This window comes from Hibiscus syriacus, unplaced genomic scaffold, assembly GCF_006381635.1.
Source record: "Hibiscus syriacus cultivar Baekdansim isolate YM2019G1 unplaced genomic scaffold, ASM638163v2 tig00001825_pilon, whole genome shotgun sequence".
NCBI lineage: Eukaryota > Viridiplantae > Streptophyta > Magnoliopsida > Malvales > Malvaceae > Hibiscus > Hibiscus syriacus.
Genome location: NW_024061893.1, coordinates 428,394 through 453,528, shown reverse-complemented (window position 1 = coordinate 453,528; position 25,135 = coordinate 428,394). Strand labels below are relative to the sequence as shown.

Below are 25,135 nucleotides of genomic sequence, written 5' to 3'. Positions count from 1 at the left end.
ATCCGATAAGGAAAGAAGGAAAAACATATATTAAATGTGATTGGTTTACGGCATTTTATCACCTTAAAAGCAGATCTTTCTTAGATTGAGGGATTAGCTGGTAAAAGTGACACAGTACATCCTCCTCCATAAACCCCAAAATTATACCTGCTCTCCTAAAAACAACTAATGACAAGTCTAAATTTGACCAGATATTCAAAATTCAATGTAATTATAGCAGGTTTCGTGTAATCTTATATATTTTATAATTAAGTGAAACTAATAGATTGTTGGAATCATTCCTCCAATAATTTTTAAGTTGTTTTTCTGGTTTTATTCTGTCAATTTAAAAGAGGTCTGGGGAAATCCTGGAAGTTCTTTAATTGGCAAAATTCTCTCCGAAGAACACATACTACAAGCATGCCAGTTTCCAGGTATTTGAGAAACAGCTCGAAGAAACGAGGATTTGGAGTAAAAGGATCAACAGTTCCAAGTAAAAGCCAAAGTGCAAAACTTCTCTACCACCCAAATATACATGACAATTGCTACCAAAGAAATTTAGAGTAAAGAAAACTCTCAGCCATAAACAAATATGTATAGTTATATATGTTCTTAAAAACATTACTCAATTTAGAGCTTGAGGGATAGGTCAACCGTTTGTATCTCTTCCTGCTTTGTCTTGAGACTACCTCCACCTGACCACCAACATTTGCTAATCACTTCATCATCTGGAGAACCCATCGCCGTCCTCATGACGTTGAACCTACTGACACTAGCTCGACTCGTGGATCCTGCTGTAATTGCATGGGAATTCTCCATCGACGACTTCCTTACTTCCGATTGTTGGTCTATAGGAGGCCTAGACCTACTATGGTGTCCATACACATTTCCAGACCCAGCTGATGCAGAAATATGAGAAGGTTTATGGATCATTGAATGCACCTGAATTCCCAAAGATCTATTATATGTGCCGTGTAGGGGAAGAGATGCCAAGCTAGGATAGTGGTTGTGGTGAAAATAAGGGTGAAAATAAGCGGCGGCTGAGGCTGCTACATGAGCTCCCATCCTTTGCCCTCTTTTCACCAAAGTCCTCTCCCTTTTATGGGCGTTTTGGTGCCCTCCAAGAGCTTGTGAACTGTAAAATTTCCTTTGGCAATAGGCGCACGAGAAAACTCGTTGCTCACCATCCGTAGGCTGGGATGTTTCTGCTGCGTTCAAGGAATCGATTAGATTGAGTTCTTTATTGAGCCCACGATCATCACAATCACTTGTAGTTAGCTTTAGATCTAACTGGAGACTGGGTTTCGCCTCTTGATCTCCATCTTTGATCACTTCATTTGAACCTGGACAGGCTTCTATGCATGAGACAGTACTCTCAGAAAGACTATGTCCTTTCCCAAGAGATTCCATAGGAGTCTTTGGCACACACTCAGCTATGTTGGGTAGACGATGAAATATATTTTGTTGGTAGTATAAAAACTATGCCTTTTTGTTGAAGGCAACCAAATGCTTTTTATGTGCAAATAATGCTATATAAACCAACATTTTTCCTTTTAAGAAGAAACATTGGTAGGTTGCTTTGCTTTTGTCACTCACATGAAAAGCTAGCTTTAATTGGAACTCCAAAATGTTACTTGTTTATATCCTCAGAAACAATTTAGTTCCTTCTTTAATCTCAGCACTACATTATTCCCTTTTTGACTACTTTCTATTGGTAATCAGTGATCATGATTGCTACACCCGAGGGATACACTTTTTTTCAGGTTCATGCTCGACTTCCTTTATCAAAATGCTTGAGGTATTTGCCGGACGTATCGTATTTATTAAAATTACGACGTATATGATATCCGTGCTAATATATATATTAATGTTCAGTTCAAAAGTGTCCCACCAGCCTCTCTCTGACGATCGTACTCGAAGTGTATCAAGCAGAGGCACCATGTCCCCAGCCAGTTACTTTGAACGTGCACTTCTACGCATTTATTGGATAATTTGCCCCACTCTTTCCATGCTCTGTTGCTATTATTATCGAATAAAAGGCACAAACACTAAAAGTCCCCATATAGAAAATTCTTGTGGTGATTTGATTGAACGCTAATTGAGGCATTGGTGGGGAAGAGTGATTGGGATCCCCTTTAATAATGGGCTCGGTTTAAGGACATAACTTGGATTATCCAGTTTATGAATCGTAAAAGAAAAAAAAGTATGTTTTAAGTTGTATAATTCCTGTTTAATGTGTGATTATAAAACTTAAGCTGTCGTATTTGGACAAAATGACCGACAAAGAAATGGGGAGGCTGACGTGGGTAGCCCTCATGCCATAGGAATTATGATAGTGCCATCTTATTTTGTTTATATAATTATTGGTTTAACATGAACAAACCCCCAATGGATGAATTAAGTCTTGAGATAAGCATAACTTTAATAAGCTTTTACATATATAATTATTATTACAAGCAAGTGTTATTTTAAGCAACTAAATGTCATCCAACCTTAACCCCACAAACAACCCACATGATTTTATGGGCAACTAATTGTATAATAAATAAATTCAACCGTATCTCTTTTTGAGATTTATTTGTTTGGCTTAGGGATGGCAACTCAACCCGAATCCGACGGGTTCCGACTCGACTCGACCCGATCGGGTCGGATTTTTTTTAAAAAAAATTCGGGTTCGGGTCGGGTCGGGTTTTTTTAAAATGCACTGTTCGGGTCGGGTCGGGTTTAGGGTAAAAAAAATCTGACCCAACCCGACCCGAAAAATATATATAATTTTATCTTATATATTTAGGGATAATTACAATAATATCCCTCCATATATAATTTTTTTTCAATTAAGTCACTGTTTTCATTGAATTAAATTTTTTTATTATTATTTCGGGTCGGGTTGGGTCGGGTTTCTAAGTCATATATTCGGGTCGGGTCGGGTCGGGTGAAACATTAATTTTGTCGGGTCGGGTCACGGGTGGAGAACCCTTTCTTCTCGGGTCGGGTCGGGTGGCCCAAAAACCCGACCCGACCCGACCCATTGCCATCCCTAGTTTGGCTTTCTAAATCTACAATTTAAAAAACATCACTTCCACATCGAATATATAATATCCTAATTTTAAGTAGGACAATATGACTTTTTTTCTGCTTCATAAATTCACCTAAATTCATCATAAAATTAAACTTAATTTGATCTCTTCCTCTCTGTTAGCAAATTGAGTCAGCAACAATGGTGCTCGTACTGTGTATGCACTGCATATGAATGCTTAGCTTGCATGGTGTTGTTAGTAAAGTAGTTAGGGGCTTCTTGAAGCTGTTAGTGGCAGTTAGGGTTGTTAGTATCAGTTGTGAAGTTTGTTAGGCTTATATTATACATTATAAGTTGTATATAAACAACAGAAGTTTGTATTCCATACATACTTCTTTTCACAATCAATATACAAGTGTTATACTTTCTTACTTGCTGCTCATCTCTTTTTCATGTTCACAGTGCCATTCATGGCCCCTTTCTCACATGGTATCATTCGCCAAAGATCCTTACGTCATCTTTCTTCCGTTGTTTCCATTTTGTTCTTTGATCGGGTTCTTCAATCGCTTCGAAGTTTCCTTCGTTGTTTTCTTGGCTCTTGATGGTTGTTTTCTTGGTTTGTATGATTTCTTGTTTCCTATCTCTCATTCGTTCTGGTTTCTTTATTTTTTGGGGTTTTTCTTGGGAGCGTTTTGGTGTTTTTTCTTGGTTTCTTTTCTTGGCTTGGTTGCAATGGTTGGTGTGGATTCCATTGGTGTTCAACAGATTCCTAAACAAGACATTGTTAAGCTCACTGAGCATACGTATCTTTAATGGAAACACCAGGTTACTCTGGTGATTGATGATGCTTATGGTCTACTTCGGTATATCTCCAACACTGTTGATGTTCCAGGAGAATTTGTTATTGATGGCCAACGTCTTGAAAATTCAGCGTTTGTGCTCTTTCGGCAACAGGACAAACTGTTAGCTTCTTGGATTTTAACCACTGTGAGCATGGACGTCTTACCCCATTTGACGGGTCTCACATCGTCATTAGCCATATGGAATACCATTTCTCGGCTTCTTGAAAGATTAAGCTCCCGAGATGTTGTTTCTTGGACTTCTATTATTTCAGGTTCTGTGCTACGTGGATCCATGCATGAAGCGCTTCTGCTTTCTTTAAGATGCAAGAAGATGGGGTTGCACCCAACGAGGTGACAATTATGAGCAGTTTACATGCATGTTTCTTCATTGGACGACTAAGGATATTGTAGTGGGTTCATGCCTTAGTTTCAAAATTGGGGTGTCATCAACATGAACTTGTATTGAATTCTATAGCTGAGACGTTTGTGATTTCATCTACACGTCCGATTCAAGTCGAACAGAAGGAAGCATCGGCACTTCCGATTCAAGTCGAACGGAAGGAGGCATCGGCACTTCTGATTCAAGTCGAATGGAATGAGGCATCGGCACTTCTGATTCAAGTCGAACGAAAGGAGGCATCGGCACTTCCGATTCAAGAGGAACGGAAGGAGGCATCAGCACTTCCGATTCAAGTCGAACGGAAGTAAGCATCGGCACTTCCGATTCAAGTCGAACGGAATGAAGCATCGGCACTTCCGATTCAAGTCGAACGGAAGGAAGCATTGGCACTTCCGATTCGAGTCGAACGGAAGGATGTAGCGCACTTTCATTTCAAGTGTTCGTCTTTTCATCAAGAAGTGCATTTTAAAGAGAATATTGGATTTCATGGATGTTCAAGTTCAAAAGAGCATAAGAAGAAGAAGTAGAGGGAATGTTAGCATATTGAGTCAGCAATAATGGTGCTCGTACTGTGTATGCACTGCGTATGAATGCTTAGCTTGCATGGTGTTGTTAGTAAAGTAGTTAGGAGCTTCTTGAAGCTGTTAGTGGCAGTTAGGGTTGTTAGTAACAGTTGTGAAGTTTGTTAGGCTTATATTAGACATTATAAGTTGTATATAAACAACAGAAGTTTGTATTCCATACATAATTCTTTTCACAATCAATATACAAGGTTATACTTTCTTACTTGCTGCTCATCTCTTTTTCATGTTCACAGTGCCATTCATGGCCCCTTTCTCACACTCTCTGTACTCTTTTCTCATACACATATATGTGCGGAAGGGATATCAAAATAAGAATATGGAATTATGTTTAATCATAAAATTTAACTCAATTTCATTTACAAATACATTTATTTATGATGATAGTTGTCGACAAATCAAGTGTTAATAGTATCTTTTATGAAGTTTTTATAGAAGATCAAATGATTGTCTGATAATTTTGAGAAGATAATAGGTTTAAAGTTATGTTTTGAAGTGATATAGATAGTGAAAAAAAGCTTATATGATATAGTCAGATTATGCTATATTGTTTTTTTTATGCAAATAGAAATCGTTAATTTTTCTTAAAAAAATAAGAAATATCTAAAATTTAATGAATGTTTACAATCATAAATGTAAATTACATACCTAATTATGACATATTTCTATAATCATTGACATGTGAAATAATAACTTGAGATCATATCAGAAAAAAAGTTAAAAATCATCTAAAAAATCCGAACAAAAGATAGATACAAATAGATCATAGTGAATCGACAAACATACCACAATCTGATATCAAACTATTGAAAAATCACCGAAAACCGCAAATCAGAATCATACACATATATTAAATATGCAAGAAACATGTATCATAAAATTTAACAAAATAATTCTTTAATCGTAGTCCGAAATCTTCCTTATTTCCTTCATTGATTGAGATCGTCCTTCTAGGCAAGGTGTTTACGAATAACATCATCACTATTCAAGCTTTACAATTTATTATTTCTATTATATGTTATGATGGAGAAACTATGTATTTGAAACTAAAAGGAACATGTTCAGTATCTTTGGGTTTGAATTTGCTCCTTTTTTCCCCCCGGGTAAAAGAGTACAAAAACAAAACGTTGAATTGAGTTGGTTCTTGGTCTTTTTCAAGAGGACGATTGGATCCATTTAAAAAGGAAAAAAAAAACATGAATAATAAAGTTAGGTTGTGGCTTTATCTTATCCTTTGAAGTGTTGTGATTGATTGAAATCTCAAACACCCACGTTGCTGTGGTGCCTTTCTCTGTGTCTTCTTTTCAGGCACAAAACATTGTTCGGCTCCTTCACTTTTTTTTTGGGATTTGGCTGCTTCTGCTTGACCACTTCCTCCAATGAATTTAGTTCAACCACTTCGAACACACTACAAACACAACCCTCCAAACTCCAACAGCAATACAACATAGAATGTCGGCATTTCCATACTCCCATCATGCCCCCTTTAGATTCAAAGGTCAAAATCAAGATTCTCTTTTGCTCTCCAATCTCAAATCATGCCTACCCTGAAATCTACAACTCCTTTCTTCACGATTTGCAACATTTGTCAAACTTTTCCAACCTTTTAGCATTACCCCATTAGACCAACAAAAGTTACCCCAACTCATTGGTGGCTTAAGGGTTTCATCCTTCTGGACTCCTGGAATGGGTACGATGATTTTCGGCCCATTAAGTCGAAGGTTCGGTTTACTTCACTAGGAATGTCTTTGCGGCTGTTGGTTATGGTTGTCATACCAACCCAAAAAGCCTTTTGGTCCAAAGAAATCAAAATTAAACCAATAGTTCAAGGTGGTTTTTCTTTGGTTCGAACAGTTATAATGTAAGTTAAAAAAACACATGTAAGTTAAATATACTACCCTCTGGTCTCTAATATGTACTATTTTATATACTTTTCCCCAGTGAAAGTAGAGCAAAATGGGAAGCCGTTTAAATATATATTATTTGATATGAGATTGAGAAATAAGGGTGCTTTATAGTTATAAACAATGTCGTCGTATTTATCTTTTGGTTTGTTTACGACCCTTCTATAATGTGGATGGATTTTATCATATCAATATATTTATTTTTATAACTGTCTCTTTAATTTAAAATGTTTTGTTACTTATATTTTCTGGACACAAAAACCAATAATTAATGAGATACTGATTGACAACTTTCATATTATCTAATAAAATATATAAAACATTAAATTATGATTTAAAATCGTCTATTATAAATTTAGGTATCTTTATTTATCGTGGCCACGTGACATAACGTAAAAAATCACGATGGTAGAGATAGAAAATGACTATGATCAAACATTTAGAGAGAGAAATTACCTAAGTTTAAAATAATAAAGATTCATTAAATGTTGATTTACAACCTTCTATGTACCTTTGTTTCTTAGTGGAGAGTACTGGCAAGAAGCCTTGCTTTTTTTCTCTTCGACTCACACGATCATCTTCTCAAATATTTCTCAACTATCATTAATTTCTTACTATTCTTCACCTAAAAGAAAATGAATTGCCATCGTCAATAATCACTAAATATTCCTTCAACCCACTACCTATAATGTTAAGTTGATGATTTTTAAAAAAATTGCATCTAGTAATTTTTTTAATCACACAATAAATTTCAAGAGACAAAAATGGGTAAAATGTTTAAGAGTTATTATATTGAGACGGATATAATATTTGACAGATGAACTTTTAAATTTTAAGAGATGATAAATTTATAAAGTTTCAAAGAGTGAAAACATATTTTTCAACAGTAAATATATTTAAAGAAAAATCTAAAGTATATAATAATTTTAAATTTTTAAGGGGACGACTACTTCCATCTATCTTTTTCGGTCTATCCTTGATTATTGGAGAAATAAAGAGATGGTTGGAAGACGAGGTAAGTGCAATTAACCAAAATAGAAACTAAAAAAATGGGCATGTTCTTCTGTTTCATCAAGGGGCGTGTTCATTGTTTGTTACAAAGCTTTCGTGGTATGTATTACTATTAATTCTAGATCTTAATTTAATTGTTTGATCATTCATTATCTTATCGATTTTGAACTCATTGATTAATCAAACAAATAGAAAAAAGTATTGAATTATATCTCATTTTATATTTTTGTCCTTTTAATGACAAAAATAAGAAAGATAGCCCTTGTACATTTATTCAATTTGTCTTCATCCTTCAAGTTTAAAATTTCACTTATCACGACCACTTTCCAGGAAACCATGGGTTTATGCCTAAAATGAAACGAGTTTAAGTCCTCAAAAGTAGACAATTTTGAAGGCAAACAAAAGTGAGAAGAATAAGAGAATGATAAAATAGGGATTAATCGGAAAAAGGTTGAAAAAATAGCAGCCTTATAATGACTTTTTTAAACAAAAGCATGCTCTCCTGTCCGACTGAAACTCTCTTGAATATTGCAACTTCTTGTTTCTCTTTTATTATAAAAATTAAAGAAAAAACCATCTGTATTTTCAAATATACTTGCCTCCTGGAGAATTACCATACGAAGAATAAATTAAATTATCATATAATAATTTTTAAAAGATATACGAAAATTATACAAATTTTTTTATTAATATAAAATAATATATATTCAATAATAATTTTCGATCAATTAAGATTAAATACTTATATCTATAATATTTATAATACATAAATCTAAAATATTAAACAATATCAATAATTTATATTACTTGCATCGCACTGTAAAGAACTTGTATTCTCTATCAGGCGAGCTTCACCGTTAAAATTTTAAATTAAATCATAACATTTAATATATTATATATAATTAAAACCTCTCACTCACTCACTCTAATATAAAATAAAATAAACATATCGGCGTTTTAGGGTTTTTTTTGGGGGGTCAAATCTTACATTGCAGAATCATGGGTTATTTTCCATAATAGGGAAGTTACTCTCCATGTATTAAGCGAAAGTTTAAATGGCCATAGTATTATAATTAATTAATAAATATGGATTTTTCATTTAATTAAAAGTTGCAAAAGAATATGAAATTAAAACAGAATCAGAAATTTTTCGAATATTTCCCCTAAATCTCCTACTTGATTGGTCATTCAAAGTAATTAAATCAATTTCCATAACAAATGAACTTTCATATGTCAATCACCTTACTTAGCTTAGATTCCATAATATATTAAAACAGAGTTAATGACGATCTTTTCCCACATTATGGACTTACTAATCATGTTCCTTAAATACTTCCTTTCCTTCTAAATTAAGCCGTTAATGACAATCTAAACTTGTTCCCCCGTTTATCTGTCTCAGTTCTTTCTGTACTTCTTAGTTTCTGGGATTTCTATGTGTTAATGTTTCCCAAAAGAACAACGAACCGTAGAAGATGATAGTAGAGCGAGTTATCAGTGACACCAAGGATCAGTTTCCTGTTGGCATGCGAGTTTTGGCAGTTGACGATGACCCAACTTGCCTTTTACTACTACAGACCCTGCTTCGTAGATGCCAGTACAAGGGTTCGTTTTTTTTATTTGCGTTTATAGAAATGGGATCAAGGTTGTGTGATTTTTCCTGTCGAGTATTCGCAGTTGTTTTATATGTTGTCGTTGGTTCGTTCCATTAAGGTGAAGTCCCAGTGAACTTTGGGACTTAATTCATCGCTTTTGCTTTAGTGAAAATCTAGAAAAATAAACTTTCTGGTTGTCTTCGATTTTGCAAATGGTTTTCACTGTTTAAATGCGGTTTTGTTCTTCATTTGGTGACTTCATGTTCTTCGATTCTGTTTTCTTTTTTCTACGAATCCTGGTTCAATCTTTCTATTGTGCTATTATTCAAATATTGATTCAGTTTAAATCACTGAAAATGTTAAAGAAAGATGGTTCATTTATTGTGAAATTTTTTATTTGCAGTTACCACAACAAGTCACGCTATCACAGCATTGAAATTGTTGAGAGAAAACAAGAACGGGTTTGATTTGGTTATCAGTGATGTCCATATGCCCGACATGGATGGTTTTAAGTTACTCGAGCTTGTGGGGCTTGAGATGGACCTGCCCGTCATAAGTAAGCTAGTAATAATACTATTAGCTTTTTGCTTTTTCGTCTTCTTTTACATTCTTTACGCATTTTTGTCATTAGAAATTCCATGTTTTGGAGGATTTTCTTAATACATTCCATTGTTTTGGTTATCCCCTACAAAATTTGGAAAACAAATTCAGGAATTTTGGATTTTGGATCACTTTCCATTAATTTCGCTAATTCAAAGTCCATTACAGTTCTGATAATTCATGAACTTGTTTTGTTCCAGTTTATGTTACAGTTGTTGGAACACTTGAATCTCTATTTTAACTAATGATATTATAAAATGCTTTCAGTGTTGTCAGCAAATGGTGATACCAAGCTTGTCATGAAAGGAATTACACATGGGGCTTGTGATTATTTATTAAAACCTGTTCGAATCGAGGAGCTGCAAAATATATGGCAACATGTGATCAGGAGGAAGAAACTTGATAGAAAAGTCCGGTCTAATTCTGGCAGCATAGACAAGCCTCATATTGACGGCGGTGATGCTGCAGGGACAGGAAATGTTGATCAGACTGGGAAGCTAAACAAAAAGAGGAAGGACCAGAACGAAGATGGGGATGAGGAGTGTGATGAAAGTGGGCATGATAACGAGGAATCATCGTTCCAAAAGAAACCTCGTGTTGTTTGGTCAGTGGAGTTGCATCGCAAATTTGTTGCAGCAGTTAATCAATTGGGCATTGACAGTATGTTCAAAGCTTTTCTCAGTTTTGGCTACATATTTGGCATAACTATTATTACTGTTGTTTTGTTGACTCCCATGTCTATGCCTCGGTTTTAATGTGTTGTAACCCTTATTGTTTAAATACTTAGGAATCTACTAATGTATGAAGCTTTTTAATGCAGAGGCTGTACCTAAAAAGATACTAGAATTGATGAATGCTGAAAATCTTACCAGAGAAAATGTTGCCAGCCATCTCCAGGCACTATTTCTTAACTTAATTGCCGTAGTTGCAATGTTCAAAAACTTAGCAGGAAGCTAACTATATTTTTTTTGTGGTTGCAGAAATTCAGGCTTTACCTGAAAAGAATCAGCTGTGTGACAAACCAGCAAGCCAATATGGTGGCAGCCTTGGGCGGTGTAGATTCTACCTTTTTCCGGATGGGGTCTCTGAATGGAGTTGGGAATTTCCATACGTTGGCTGGACCTGATCAGGTTCACAATGCAGCCTTCAGATCTTTCCCTCCAAGTGGGGTGTTTGGAAGATTCAACACTGCTGGACTAGGTATTCCTGGACATTCTTCTCCTCAAGTGGTTCAGGTAAGTCCTGTACATAACTTGGGCAATACCAGTAACAATCAGAGCAAGTTGCAATCTTATCTAATTCCTGGAAACCATAACGCTAACATTCTCCAAGGGAGGCCAATGACATTAGAACTGGATGAACTACAAAATAACAGGGTCATTAGCCGAGTTGGACAGCTGCAATCTTTTGATGATACTACCGTTTTTCCTGTTTCTGGCAGTCTAGTGGATTCAAGATGCTATGATAATACACAATTTGGCGTTACAAGCAGCCCTTTAAATTTGGAAGGAAACTCTCAGCTGGCATCTTCGCATGCTAGTAATTTGAGAGGCAGTGTTTCTGCAATGGGATTCCAAAATGGGAGTATTTTATCTGACTTCACTTCCATAGCTCCTGCTTCTAATCAATTACAGGATTCAAAAGCAGATATACAAGGCCACACATCCGCAATCCCCTGTAATTCAGGGCAAATAATCAGAAACATGGGCCAATGTTTGGATCAAAATAACCCAATTTTCAACAGAAACATTGGTCTTGAATCTGTTGAACCATCGAACTTTGTTGACCCCTTACCCATCAATTATAATAAATGTGAAAACATATCTATGGAGCCATCAGTTATTGAAAAGGAAGGGTATCTAATGGTCCAACCTATGACACAGGGAAGTTACATTCTTGATAATTTGGAGCCATCAGATACGGAAAAGGAAGAATACCTCATAGTCCAACCTAGGCCACTGGGGAGTTACGTTTCTGATAATGTTGGTTCATTGGAAGATCTGGCAAGTGCAATGATGAAACGGGTAAGAATTGTATCTATTTTCTTTAGCCGATGTTTGAATTATATATTCATAGTTTCCTGGTAAATTCTCATTTTTTTATAATTTAGGTTTTAGAAAGAAACTTGATGAGTCTGAAGAACTCGGTGGGTTACTAGCTTTGTCTGTTTAAATAAACCTCTTGTTAGTTGCTGTTGGATATTTGTCACCGATAACAATATATCTGCGTTAAAGCTGCATATATGATTTACCATTAATGTATAAATTTATGACGGTGAGTAATATCTTTGTTTCGATGCAGGGCCAAGATGAAGGGGAACCAGCAGACATTGATTTTGGATGCAATGCTCATTCTCTCGGGACTTGCATCTAAGATGAGAATGTATCCACTTGCAGCAATCGAAGGATCTGCAATGCAAGAACTACTCTTCTTGATAGTTTTGCCTCATGTAACTGATAACTAATCTGTTCTTTTCTTGTCCGTTCCTTGCAACTTTTGCAGTTTTTTTTAACGCCTTATAATATCTTATGAGCTCATTTTTTCTTGCTTTGGTTCACAAGTTCAACTTCCCCAGGAAAGGCTCGTCCATCGCTTAGGTCTCCAAAATGAAAACGGGAAAATGTGCTTGAGCAACATTATTTCTTACGTAAACAATAGCATTTGAAATATCTTGGTCTCGAAATATCATTGCATGGTGGCTGAAACTATATCAAATCTTCATTATCTTGTAATTCGTTAGTGAAACTAACATTTGGTTAAAACTTAAAAGGAGAAAGAAGAATGCTGCCTTACTGTCTGTGATGGTCTTCTATATTAGAAGGGTTGTCAATGGGAGAACGGCTTCTGATAAACAGTGAATAGGCAATGACTATTCTCAACCAATTTTATACTGCAAGAAATCACACCTTACCATTCATATCCATTAGAAGTAAGTGGTCAATCGCTTGGGAAGGGATCCCTATTGACCATTCTTTTGGGATTTCTGAAACCTTTGGTCTGTTATTTTGCTCTACACTTGTCACTTCATATGTTTTCAACTCACCCTTGAGCAAAATCAAGGATAAGAGCAAACAACAAGCAACATTTAAATTGAATGTTCATCCAACAGCTAAACACCCAATTTAGCAATATAGACTGAAAGGGGGATGGTACATCATCATTGTATGAATTATGCAGTATGGACCATACCCGAAATAAAAGCAAAAATACGAGCTCATCAATAATTACTCTATCTCACTGCATGAATTCTCATTCCTATGTCTCCAGAGAAATAGCAACCTCTACTTGTGAAAGATGCACTACTACCTCTCCAAGGAGAAGTTCAGTATTAACATTAACAAATTGTTATGCAAAAAGGAAACAGATGAAGGGGATATAATTTAATCTGAATGCAACACGAATGGTTAAAATTATTATTGAAACACTAACTGCATGATTCATACGTAACTGGAAATCAGTTAAGGTTTAAGTTACAAAGCAAGCGAAGGGGATAAGCTCACAATTAGATTAACAATCACTTTGTCCAAAGTATACAAAGAAAAATTAAGTTTCACACAGAAAGTAGTCTACATCCATCATACTTTTTCCTATTTTTCAGCTAATTACTAGTATTCTGTCCATTTTCAACCCCTAGACCGTACAATTCGCCTGCATATTTCTCTGTGGAGCCATTGAAGAAGTTATCTCTCAACTTCCTAAACGTGCACGATGTTAGCAAACTATCCGAGCCAGCTTGATGACATACACCGACTCTTTCCACTTCCAACAACTCAGCAAGCTTGTTCAAACCTCCATGTAGGCTATTGCAAAACTTCATCATATGCTTGATATCGTACAACATGGGAAAATACATATTGATTAAATCAAAGAATCTGGCTTGACTATCAGGCAAACTCCTGCATGTCAAAAGCTTAAGCAAGTACCCAAAGTCATATCCACTATGAAAAGTTACCCAATTCACAACATCATTCAGCACAATCCCGGACGACATCAAAAGCTCACCAAACCGCTTCACATCAATACCCTTCTCATTGTTCTTCTTAAAATCAATCCCGCACTGGAGCAACAATTCAATCGAATCACTGGCAAAGATGTCTTGGCTTATATCGAACTCGCAGAAATTGAATTGCCAAATGCAAGGGCTATCGGTTCCACAGGTGGGAAGATTCCCATTCTCATCCGAAAAAGTGAGGCCCAACTGGATCAACTTCAACATATCCACATTATCTTTCAAAGTTTGGTAGTTATAATCATTGATGTTCTTGAAAGATCCAACGGGACGGAGAACTACACCCGGGAACTCAGTATCCATGGCCACATAATTGTATGTATCAACAATTTCACGGATCAATGCAAACTCTTCTTCTAGATTATCATTCCAAACTTCTCGAATATGAACCGAATCAATTTTGGGTAAAACCGACATTTCCATTAGACCAAAACAAAGCTAAGCACATCCAAATTTCAAACCTTGATAAATGATAACTGAATCCCGTCCGAGTTGAGCTCCAAAAAACGGTCGCGCTTTGATGGTGGAAGCCGATCTGAAAACAAAGAAAAGGGGGAAATCAGATATTGAAACTTTGAAGTATGGGAATTCGCAAAGAACCGTGTGAAAAAAAGGTGGAGAAGAGACGATATCTAACCTTGAGACTATGAAATCAGGCCTTGTAAGTAGCAAATCTATACTAGAGCTTGTAAAAAGTGAACCGAGTTCCGACGGAGTCGAGAAATTCGGGTCAACGAGTGAAGGGGAAATGGAGAATGAAGGAAAGGCGTAACAGGTTAGAGCCCTATATTTTCTGGGTTCATCTTAAAGGGAAGGGAAGACAAGTGGTTAGCAAGGGAAAGTGATTGAGCCAATGATGGACGATGGCGTTCCCACTTGAATGTCCTTTTGATACGACATCGTTCTTGGCTGGTATTTTTAGCCTGCTAAAATAGTAAATATTTTTATTTTTCGCATGATTAATGCGGGGAGAGAGAGCGCATTGTATTTGTAGTTGATATTCACATTGCATTTGCACTGTTCTAGGGGGGGGGGAACGAAACAAAACAAATGGCATACATCCATCCAAGTTGTCCAAATGCGATTCTTTTCCTTTGGTATTTTATTTTTTAACAAAATTTCCATGTATAAATTAAAAGATTAAATGATCAAATTATATAATACTTCCGTCAAATACTGTTGTCGTGAGAAACATGTACATTAGACATTGACAAGTCAAATTGTGTTTAGACGAGCCGACAACGTAATTGGACTGAGTGGACCTTACATTTTTTTTAAAAATGAATTGTTTAATAATGGAACTAACATTGGATTTTCAATTATTCGGCTCAAATTCATTGCATGTTCGCACCCCGCCATCGAATCCACTTTCCTCCTTTCCTTTTAGGGTAAATTTTACAATAAGCACTTATGGATACATTCTAAATTGAACGATCATCAATTATTTTATTTAATCAACTATTTAATTATTTTTTTTAAATTTCCTACCTATGGGAGGGATAATGAAAATTTTGTTCATAATGAATATTGAACTCGCAGCCTAAGAAGGGAGAAGATATTTCAACTGAAAACTTTTAATCGCATGCTCTATAGATTGTTGACAACCATTTAATTATTTAAATTATATCAGATCAAATCATCTGCCATTAACATGTAATGGTGAAGTTAACACGACGAATAAAATATTTGATCTTTATCACTCAAACATTCTATTAATTTACTTTTAATTTTTAATATAATTCAATAATCATCCATAATATCAAGTAAATTAAGCATTAAACTTTCTTTCCACCAAACATGATCCTTTAACTTTATCACTATGTTTTTTCTTTTCATTTTTATTACAACTGTGTACAAATCTGGTGTCAAATGTTTTATTTGATATTTTTGATACTCTTTATAAATTATGTTTTCTGCATTGATATGCCAAATATGGACGAAAGGTAATGACTTTGAATTCATTGATATTTTTCAATATGATGATGTAACATTGTATTATAATTTGAATTGAGCTCGATATTTTATTGGTCGTCAAACTTCTAATGCTAATCCTCGGTCGAGCTGCGTTGAAACCATTATGTGGCAAAGGTCGTCACAAGGATGGTGTTACTTCAATACTGATTGTGTTGTTGTATCAACTACTAGCATTGGCTGTATTGAGTGAGTACATGAAACTACGATGGTAATTGGTTGCTTGGGTTTTGTAAAAGTGCAGAATTCTTCAATATTCTACAAGTTGAGTTGTGGGGTTTATATGAAATGTTACAAATTGAATGAATATATGGATCCGAATATATATGTGTTTGTTCAAAATGATATATTTAAGTTGTAAAATTAGTGGAAGATTCAGAGATCGATAATAACTTTCTTTAGTCAGTTTAAAAAATATTTATATTACACAAATATTTTTGTATAATAAAAATATAATAGATTTGTCATGAAAATAACATGGCAATTGATGGAATGACAAAATTGGTAAATTCTCAACACTTCCATATAACCATCTAGGTTGTTACTCTAAAAGAGATTCAAGGTTTGATTGTAAGAAATATTTATGGTCATGCTTCTTAATATTACGATCTAAATCTCCATACAATTCAATAATTTTTTACCAATGTGATAATATGACATTCATCAATTAATCGCATGCGATAATGACACTTCATTTTATTTCATGTGGATTTACATATTCAACAATAAGTGACCATCGTTAGTTGATTAATAATTTTCATTTATAGAATTATCATTTTTGACAACAAAATAAAATATTATAGGTTAAATGATAAAAAAGAGAGTTAAAGTCACTATTCAATTAAACATTGACAACGAATTTTGATATCATCCATAATTTTAAGTTAATTATTTATAAGCCTTAAAATATGTGAATAAATATGCTTCTTTCCGGGTCTAACCTCCTCGTTTTTGGCATCGACCTTAAAGAGATGATCGATTGGCATCCCATGGAGTTAGGTGATCTGATGTTAGAGATGGATAACTATCCTCAAAAGTGACACGGATTAAGTATCCAAAGAAAAGGTTAAGAGATCTGGAGAACGAATTCAGAACACAAACTGAACGAATTTACTGAACATTGATCCTTGAATTTGGACCTGGCCCAAATATCTTTTACTCTACATTGCAAATATAGACCTTGCAGGCATTGGGCCATGATGAATTCGACTCTCATTGACACAAGTGGACTTTCATTCAAAGAAAAATGACGTAAACGACGGCCTACTAATAATCGGTCTTTTTTTCCTCTTAAAAATCATCGAACTTTAAATATTAGTCATAAATAAAATATATTTTTTTTAATTTCATTATTTTATACTCTGTCTTTTTTTCCCTCAAGAATATTATATTACTTTCGTGATATAATGATAGTCTAACAATAATTCCTTATTATTTTATGAAATAATATAATTGTTTAACGACTGCTATAATCTAGTGGACTCGTTTTCTTTAACAAGGTTATTAAAAAATTAAATTAATATTTTTTTAAAATATGAAATATTATATTTATTAAATTGTTTTAATTTAACATAAAATTAATACAATGTATAAAATTTAGAACTAAAATATTATTATACAATGTCATATTAGATGTTTATTCTAATTTTAACGATGAAATAAACTATTCATGATAGTGTTTTAATTGAATGGTCTATTCTATAAATTTTAAAACTTATTATTAAACTAATGATTAAATGACATTGAGAGTACTTTATAAAAAAATAGTCATAGGCAAGCGATTAGGGATGAATTGAAGGAGAGCAAGTGGGTAGTCGTCCTCATAAAAATTTTAAATTACCATATATTTTAGATTTTTTATTTTTATTAATAATTTATTTTATCTCTAGAATTTTAGAAACTCATTTCCTCCTTAAAATTTTAGAAGTTTACTCATTAATATAAGAATTTACTTCCATCAACAATTAAAAAAATGATTGTTATTTTTAGAGAACAAATATTATATTGTAATCACCCTAGATTAAAAAAGTACTTACATCAATGGGATCCATCTCACTTTCACTTTGGTTTATTTCTATTTTAAATTTAATATTTATAAAAAATGAAATTTATTTTTTTAAAACTTCCAGAATAGTTTTGAAATATATTTTATAAAAAAATTAAATATTTAAAATAATCATCGTTAAAGTTTAAAAAGTTAAATTAAAAAAACAGAAAGACAAATTTTATTGGAGATAAATAATACTAATTTAATTAAGGCTTAATGTAAAAATAAGCACCTATACTATATAATTTTTCCCATTTAGGTACCTAATTTTTTGTTAATCCAGATGTCTAACGTTAGAAACACTATCATTTTAGGAGCACTGGTCCTAACGGGCGTTAAAAAATCTTGTTAAATCACATGCGGCATGTTTATATTTTTTTAAAATTTTAATTTTTTTTAAATATAGTCCCCGTCCCTCTCCTCCCTACCAGTCATCCCTCTCCTCTTCATCCCCTCCCTCTGCTCGAAAATCACAACGATTTGCACTATGAATTGAACTATACACGACCCAAATTTACAACCCAAAAAAAATCTCAATCTCTGCTCAAATGAATTCACAATTTGGTTTTAGGGTTTTGAGGATAAACATATTCGCCCATTTATCACTTGTGCCAAAACTCCCATAACACAGTACACTTAAGCAATGTTGGGGTTGGCACCATCTTGTGCATTCATTTCTGCATCCCAAATACTTTCTTCTATTCTTCTATTCACGTCTACCAAACCCCCATTAAATTTAGAGTTGGGAATTTAGGATCTCTACCCATTAATATCAGGGTTAAACATGTAGGGTTTGCATATTTAAAGGTTCAGAACAACGTAACATGGGATGACTGATAAGTGGGTGGGTGGCAACAGAGACTGTAGTCGAAGATGACCGGCCACGATTGAAAATGGATTAAAGTTGGGGATTTTAAGATTTTGGAGTTCTTTTTTGTAATTTTAAAGAAATTTAGATCCTTTTATAAATTTTAAGTTTTTTAAAATAAATTTTTAAAATTATATGAGTATGACATGTGTCAATTAAAGGATTTTTTTTAACGACTGTCACAGTTGAAGCGCTTAAAATGATAACGTTTGTAACATTAGACACCTATATTTACTAGAAAAAAAAAGTTTGACACCTAAATGGGAAAGATGTCTAGTTTTGGCACTTCTTTATATTAAGCCTTTAATTAATTAATATTGAGAAGTAGTAATAAATAGGGACGACAACGGGTCAGGTTGGGTAGGATACTTGGTTAAATTGATCTGAAAAATATATACACTCCACCCGAACCCGATCTGAATAAAAATATATACTCTCTACCTGATCCAACTCGACACAAAAAATATATATCATTTATCACACTTTGACTCGATCCAAATTTTTATATAATAAATCCAACCCAATCTGACCCTACCTGATATAAAATAATAATTTAATTAAAAAAAGTGTATTATAATAATTATTCATAAAATTATTTAATAAAATTATACTATTACCTTTAAGTTGAATTAGGTCGGAATCGTTTTATCCTCTATCCGAATCCAACCCGACGTGACTCAACTTGATTCACTCCAAACCTTAGTTCTTTTTTAAGAATTTCACTATATCAAATTGGATCAAATCAGAATTCTTCGATTTCCGCTTAAACTGTTATCTCAAACAATGAAAGCGAGAAGACAAGAAGCGTATCAGTGTTTGGTGAGGGTGGAGGGGAATGCCGTTGCCACGTGGTCTTTGGGTGATCCATACGCTTTTCCAAAGACCAACGTCTTTCGTATTGTATTCCATACGCTTTAAATTGATCCACTGTGAGCTTCTTTTTGATTAAATGGAGTGGATGGCATCTGATGAGAGAACAGCACCTATGCCATTGCATCCTTATACATTCTATCATCGCTCCTTTGCACGTTCCCCCCACATCTTTTTATTATAATAATATTTTACTAAATACAATAAATACATCAAAAGAGTTGAAAAAAAGTAAACGTCTGAACATCCGGAAGTAACGGTAAGAATGTACAATTATAAAACATTAAAATTATGTAATTTTATCCAACTCCCATCAATTTTTAAGAATATGCAATTGAGTATTTTAACTACATTCAGTTCAGTAGTATTTATTAGTTATAATAATTATCTAAGCATACTGTGTATATGTAACTATAAATAAAAACTTTTAAATATAATTAATAAATTAATATACCCTAAAACTAAAAACACAATCTTTCCTGTCTCATGTAAATATTTTTTAATTTCATAAGTTTTTAATAATTGAAGAAAAAATAGAATTCAAACTGAACAAGGAAATGTTAATGTAACAATGATTTAATACAAAAATTAGTGCATCAACTATAAACCTTTAAAGAAATTTAGAGACTAAAAATTAATGTTTGATGTTTTCAACATTATACTTCTAGGTATATATGTTGTAATGACCATTAAAAAATTATTAAGTGATAATATCACACTTATATTTTTTAAATTTTAAAAGAATATTTTAAAACATTATTTTTTTCTAAATTTACAAAAAAAAATTCTAAAATTCTAAACCCTAAAATGGTCAAGACCTCAAGTTGTCGTTGGGGTTTGTCTATTTGACATCGAGGTTCGTATGTCTGAAAGCGAGGAGGATGGGAGGGAGAAAAAGCAGAGTGGCGGAAAGGAGAGAAACGACGGCGTGGGGAGTGGACAATACGGGTGGAGAATAAAAAAAAAATACATATGACATATATCATTTAACGAATTTTTTTAAAGGTAGACGTTTAAAGTATAATAAAAAATTATTTGACAAATATTTTTAGAAAAAATATCTTTAAATACTAAAAATTAATTTTATGCATAATTTAATCATTTATTTTTACTTAAACCTATTAGGCCTATCGATAATATATACGTTTAAAAAGATAATTATAATATTTTATTCAATACTTAAAAACATAAAATATAAGCACAATGTGGCTTCTCTTTTAAGGCTTCAACCCCTTATTTTCAAAAAACTAGTTTTTCTAATTTTATTTTAAAAATAAACTAATTGAGCTGTGTGTATTTTTCTCCTTTTCACAGGTTAATGAAAAAAAATTGAGCGGATGTGTTTGGTCTGGATGTTATGCTACTTCTTTTCAACAAAAATAATGTGTCCATTTATTATCTTATATTATTTTCAAGTATTTTTTAAATTCATTTCGAAAATAATAATATTTTAATTTAAAAAATATGATTTTATGAGTTAAATTTAACTTTTTATTACTTAATATTATTCAATTTCATTTATAAGTACTGAAATTAAAACTGATATAAATTTAACTTTTTAGTACTTAAGATTATTCAATTAAAACTGACTAACGTAAAATAGGCACTAACCAGTCACCCACACCATTAACGCTATCCAAACAGCCCCTTTGTTTCTACGGTGTTTTTATTATATATTTTTCCTGTAATACTGACATACGCAGACGTAGTTATAAACTTATAGTAAATAAACAAACCCAAATAAATAAATAATACCTCGCTTGTCTCTTCACTCTTTCCTCTATATCTGAGCTCTGAGAAAAGAAACTGAATAAAGTATTAATAAATACTAGTAAACTAAATATATTTGAGGGGAATGAATATGAAGAATTAGCTCTTCTTCTTCTTCCTCTCTTAACTTCAATTGTACTTCTCTCAAAGGCAAAGTTGCTTCCTTTTTCTTTTGTAAATGTAAAGTTTGATTTTTGCTCTTTGCAACAAAACAATGGCCAAGTGTCACAGAAACGACATCGGACCCATAGCCATCGATCGCCCTTCCACCACCAGCACTACCGGCAACAACTTCAGATTATGGACAGCCTTCTCAGGCGCCGCATTCCGAAGGAAAATCTTCGACGCAGTAAGCTGTGGTGCAAGCTCTCGCCACCGCCACGAGCTCATGCAAGAAATCCTCAGCGACACCGTCTCTCAGCAGCCTTCTCTACCGGCCAGCACGATGAAATCGGCCTTGAAAGAGTTCAATGAGCCGAGAAATCCAGACAAAGCAGTGAAGAAACCCGTCAGCAATGACAGGTCGGAGAAGCTGGCGGATCTCTTGAACTTGGTCGAAACTGAAACTGATGCTGGGACTAAGAGGAAAGTGGAAGCTTTAGAGGAGTTGAAACGCGTGGTTAAGGAGTTGCAAGGGGAAGATAAAGAAAGTAAGAGAAAAGCTGCGAGTAGAGTCAGGTCTCATACTAAAGAAGACCCGGAAGCCAGAGTGACTTTGGCCATGCTCGGAACCATTCCGCCTTTGGTTGCAATGCTTGATTTTCAAGATTCTGATTCACAGATCACTGCTCTCTATGCTTTGCTTAATCTGGGAATCGGAAATGACGTGTAAGTTTCCTGAATTTACCGTTTTTCTTAAAAGAAAAAACAATTCTTTTTCTGTGTTAAATAAGAAGCCCCTTTCTAATGTTACTAATCTTAATCTTTTTTTTCTTATGTTTATTGGCAATGTTGGGTAATATCTGAAGTGATAGAAGGGAATTTGGTCGGACAAGTCTTTTTCCATGTTTTTGCTTTCATAGCATATTATTTCCTTGAAACGGATTCGGATTTGTAGAATAATGCATTTAATTTGTCTTCAACCTAATTCATTTCCTTTTCCTTTAATCTTTCTAACTGACGTTTTTTGGGCACAACTTTGTTTGTTTGATTTTGTTACTTAAATTATAATTATTTTATAAAACCCTATTGCAGGAACAAAGCTGTCATTGTCAAAGCAGGGGCTGTACACAAGATGCTAAAGCTTATTGAATCCCCAAGCGAGGGGATTTCGGATGCCGTTGTAGCAAATTTCCTTGGCTTGAGCGCCTTGGATTCGAATAAGCCTATCATTGGATCTTCAGGGGCTATACCTTTCTTGGTTAAATCCCTCAAGCTTTTGGACACAAAACGCAGGTCTCAAGCCAGACATGATGCTCTTCGAGCTCTTTATAATCTATCCATCTCCCCATCGAACATTTCGTTCGTGGTGGAGGCTGATTTGATACCTTTTCTGCTGAATGCATTGGGGGATATGGAAGTTAGTGAGAGAATTCTTTCGATTTTGAGCAATATAGTGTCCACCCCCGAAGGTAGAAAGGGGATTAGTATTGCACCTGAAGCATTCCCCATTTTGGTGGACGTGTTGAATTGGACCGACTCTCCTAGTTGCCAAGAGAAGACATCGTATATTCTCATGGTAATGGCACATAAAGCATATGGAGATAGACAGGCCATGATCGAAGCAGGCATCGTTTCGTCATTGCTCGAGCTAACACTTTTGGGTAGTACATTGGCACAGAAGAGAGCTTCCAGGATTTTGGAGGTCTTGAGAGTGGACAAAGGTAAGCGAGTATTGGAGAACTTTGGTGGGAACATGAATGCAGCTGTATCGGCTCCGATTTGCAGCTCTTCATCTTCTTCGACTAATCCGAACAGAAAGGAGTGCATGGTGGAAGAAGAAGGCATGATGAGCGAGGAGAAGAAAGCTGTTAAACAATTGGTCCAACAGAGTTTGCAGAACAACATGAGGAGAATTGTGAATAGGGCCAATTTGCCACAAGCTTTTGTTCCATCGGAACATTTGAAGTCACTCACAGCAAGCTCAACTTCGAAGAGCTTACCCTTTTGACCAGAAATGGATACCATTTACCACCCATTGCCGTGAATGGGGAATGAAGAAGATAGCATTTAGTTTTAGTCTTGGCTTTGCAGTCCTTTGTGCTTTTTTCCCTTCTATTTGGGTAGCTGTTGTCAATGTATGATATCACCATTGTCAATATTCCATCATCATCATGTCATAAGAAACCTTTTCTTTTCATTTAGTTGAGTTCAAAAATAACTCCAATGTGTGAACTGTGAATTGTGATTGAATGGTCTGAATAACGAAATCTGCACCAAGTGATTCCTGGTTGTCAGTGGGGATGGCATGCAAAACAGGAAATCAGAAGGTTGATTTTGTGAAATTGATTAATGTTTTTAGCCCATCTCGGTCCCTACCGCCCTATAATCAAGGCCATGGAGTCACTGTCAACCCTCATCAAAGGTACAGTTTTGTCTAAAGACATGGCCCTACGCCTTTGATCCCCATTTATTTATTTTTCTCAATTTTCATCACACGCTCATGTGAAGCAAAGAGGTGTCGGTCATTTTCTCTTGTACAGAAACAATCAAGGACACCATTCTTTGCAATTCCATCTGGGAATCTCTTCCCCCTTTGTAACATTTGTTTTTAAAAATATATATATAAAAAATCAAACTCCGACCATTTCATCGGTAGTGGAAACATAAAATTCTAAAATAAACCCAGGGTTTATTTGCCTTCAATATTTTAAACATTTGTATAGTTTATCATCTGCGTTGACATTGTTTACTGTACTGTTTTTAAACTTCTCAAAAACACAGATCAAGAGGAGGATTAATGGCTTGCATGTTCATTACGGGTTACAAATGACAGCAGTCATTTTTGTAACGAACATCTTTAGAAATCACAGATTTTCAGTTCAGTGACAATGGTAAAGTAACAGAATTTAGTGGAACTGTATTCTTATTGTTTGCCGATAACAAGTACAGAAGACAGTGGCCATGGATAGAGTTGCAGCTTTAAAAAAAATTTTACCGTGCACTCACTCTTCACCATTTAATTACCTTAGCAATGTCCTGAAGCGGCTGCTGTGAAGGCATATGTAAATAGACGATAAAGCCAAACACGTAAATGATTATGTATGATCTGTTGTTTCCTGCTGCAGCTAAACTGACAGCTTTCTTTCTTTTCCCATAAACATAAGACTGTCTGTAAGAAATAATAATTGAGTTCTGTGTGAGAAAATGGAAAGGACATGAGCCGGCCAGTGGGGCTGCCTCTTCTTTTTTTCAACCAGTGTTAATTATCATACTTTGTATTTATTCTAATCTTTGCCATTAATGAATTCTTTAGTGCGTGGGGACTCTGCAAATGAAAATTCAACCTTGTTTTTGTATGATTTAATTGTTAGCCATAAACAACGCAAACCCAGCTAAGCAAAAACCAGTGAAATAAATCTCTGATAATCAACTTTAATGAACCCCACCTTTACTGGCTGGATTATTATTATTACAGCCTTATTAGTGTTGAATTGCTCATTGACCCCTCCATTTAACAAATCTTTCAAAAGATGATCTAAAATATAAAAGCACCACTCCTTACCCATCTCCTTT

At 34.4% G+C, this 25,135-nt stretch overlaps 4 protein-coding genes across 4 annotated transcripts; 2 read left to right on the top strand and 2 right to left on the bottom strand.

Moving 5' to 3' along the window:
* Positions 1-466: 466 nt before the first annotated feature.
* LOC120135150 (zinc finger protein 3-like) lies at positions 467-1,528 on the bottom strand. Its single transcript, XM_039151483.1, has one exon. It carries the CDS (start codon positions 1,387-1,389, stop codon positions 610-612), a length of 780 nt encoding a protein of 259 aa, XP_039007414.1. The 5' UTR covers positions 1,390-1,528; the 3' UTR covers positions 467-609.
* Positions 1,529-9,122: 7,594 nt separating this feature from the next.
* On the top strand, positions 9,123-12,389 carry LOC120136383 (two-component response regulator ARR12-like). Its single transcript, XM_039152428.1, has 7 exons — positions 9,123-9,335; positions 9,729-9,881; positions 10,193-10,585; positions 10,746-10,822; positions 10,906-11,932; positions 12,036-12,087; positions 12,227-12,389. The coding sequence occupies exons 1-7, from the start codon at positions 9,206-9,208 to the stop codon at positions 12,387-12,389; spliced, it is 1,995 nt and encodes a 664-aa protein (XP_039008359.1). The 5' UTR covers positions 9,123-9,205.
* Positions 12,390-13,448: 1,059 nt separating this feature from the next.
* LOC120135615 (probable CCR4-associated factor 1 homolog 6) lies at positions 13,449-14,722 on the bottom strand. The gene is made up of 2 exons (XM_039151867.1): positions 14,572-14,722; positions 13,449-14,469 (listed from the first exon to the last, which is right to left on the bottom strand). Exon 2 carries the CDS (start codon positions 14,355-14,357, stop codon positions 13,524-13,526), a length of 834 nt encoding a protein of 277 aa, XP_039007798.1. The 5' UTR covers positions 14,358-14,469; positions 14,572-14,722; the 3' UTR covers positions 13,449-13,523.
* Positions 14,723-21,537: 6,815 nt separating this feature from the next.
* On the top strand, positions 21,538-23,738 carry LOC120135604 (U-box domain-containing protein 45-like). The gene is made up of 2 exons (XM_039151861.1): positions 21,538-22,288; positions 22,655-23,738. Exons 1-2 carry the CDS (start codon positions 21,675-21,677, stop codon positions 23,568-23,570), a joined length of 1,530 nt encoding a protein of 509 aa, XP_039007792.1. The 5' UTR covers positions 21,538-21,674; the 3' UTR covers positions 23,571-23,738.
* Positions 23,739-25,135: the final 1,397 nt, after the last annotated feature.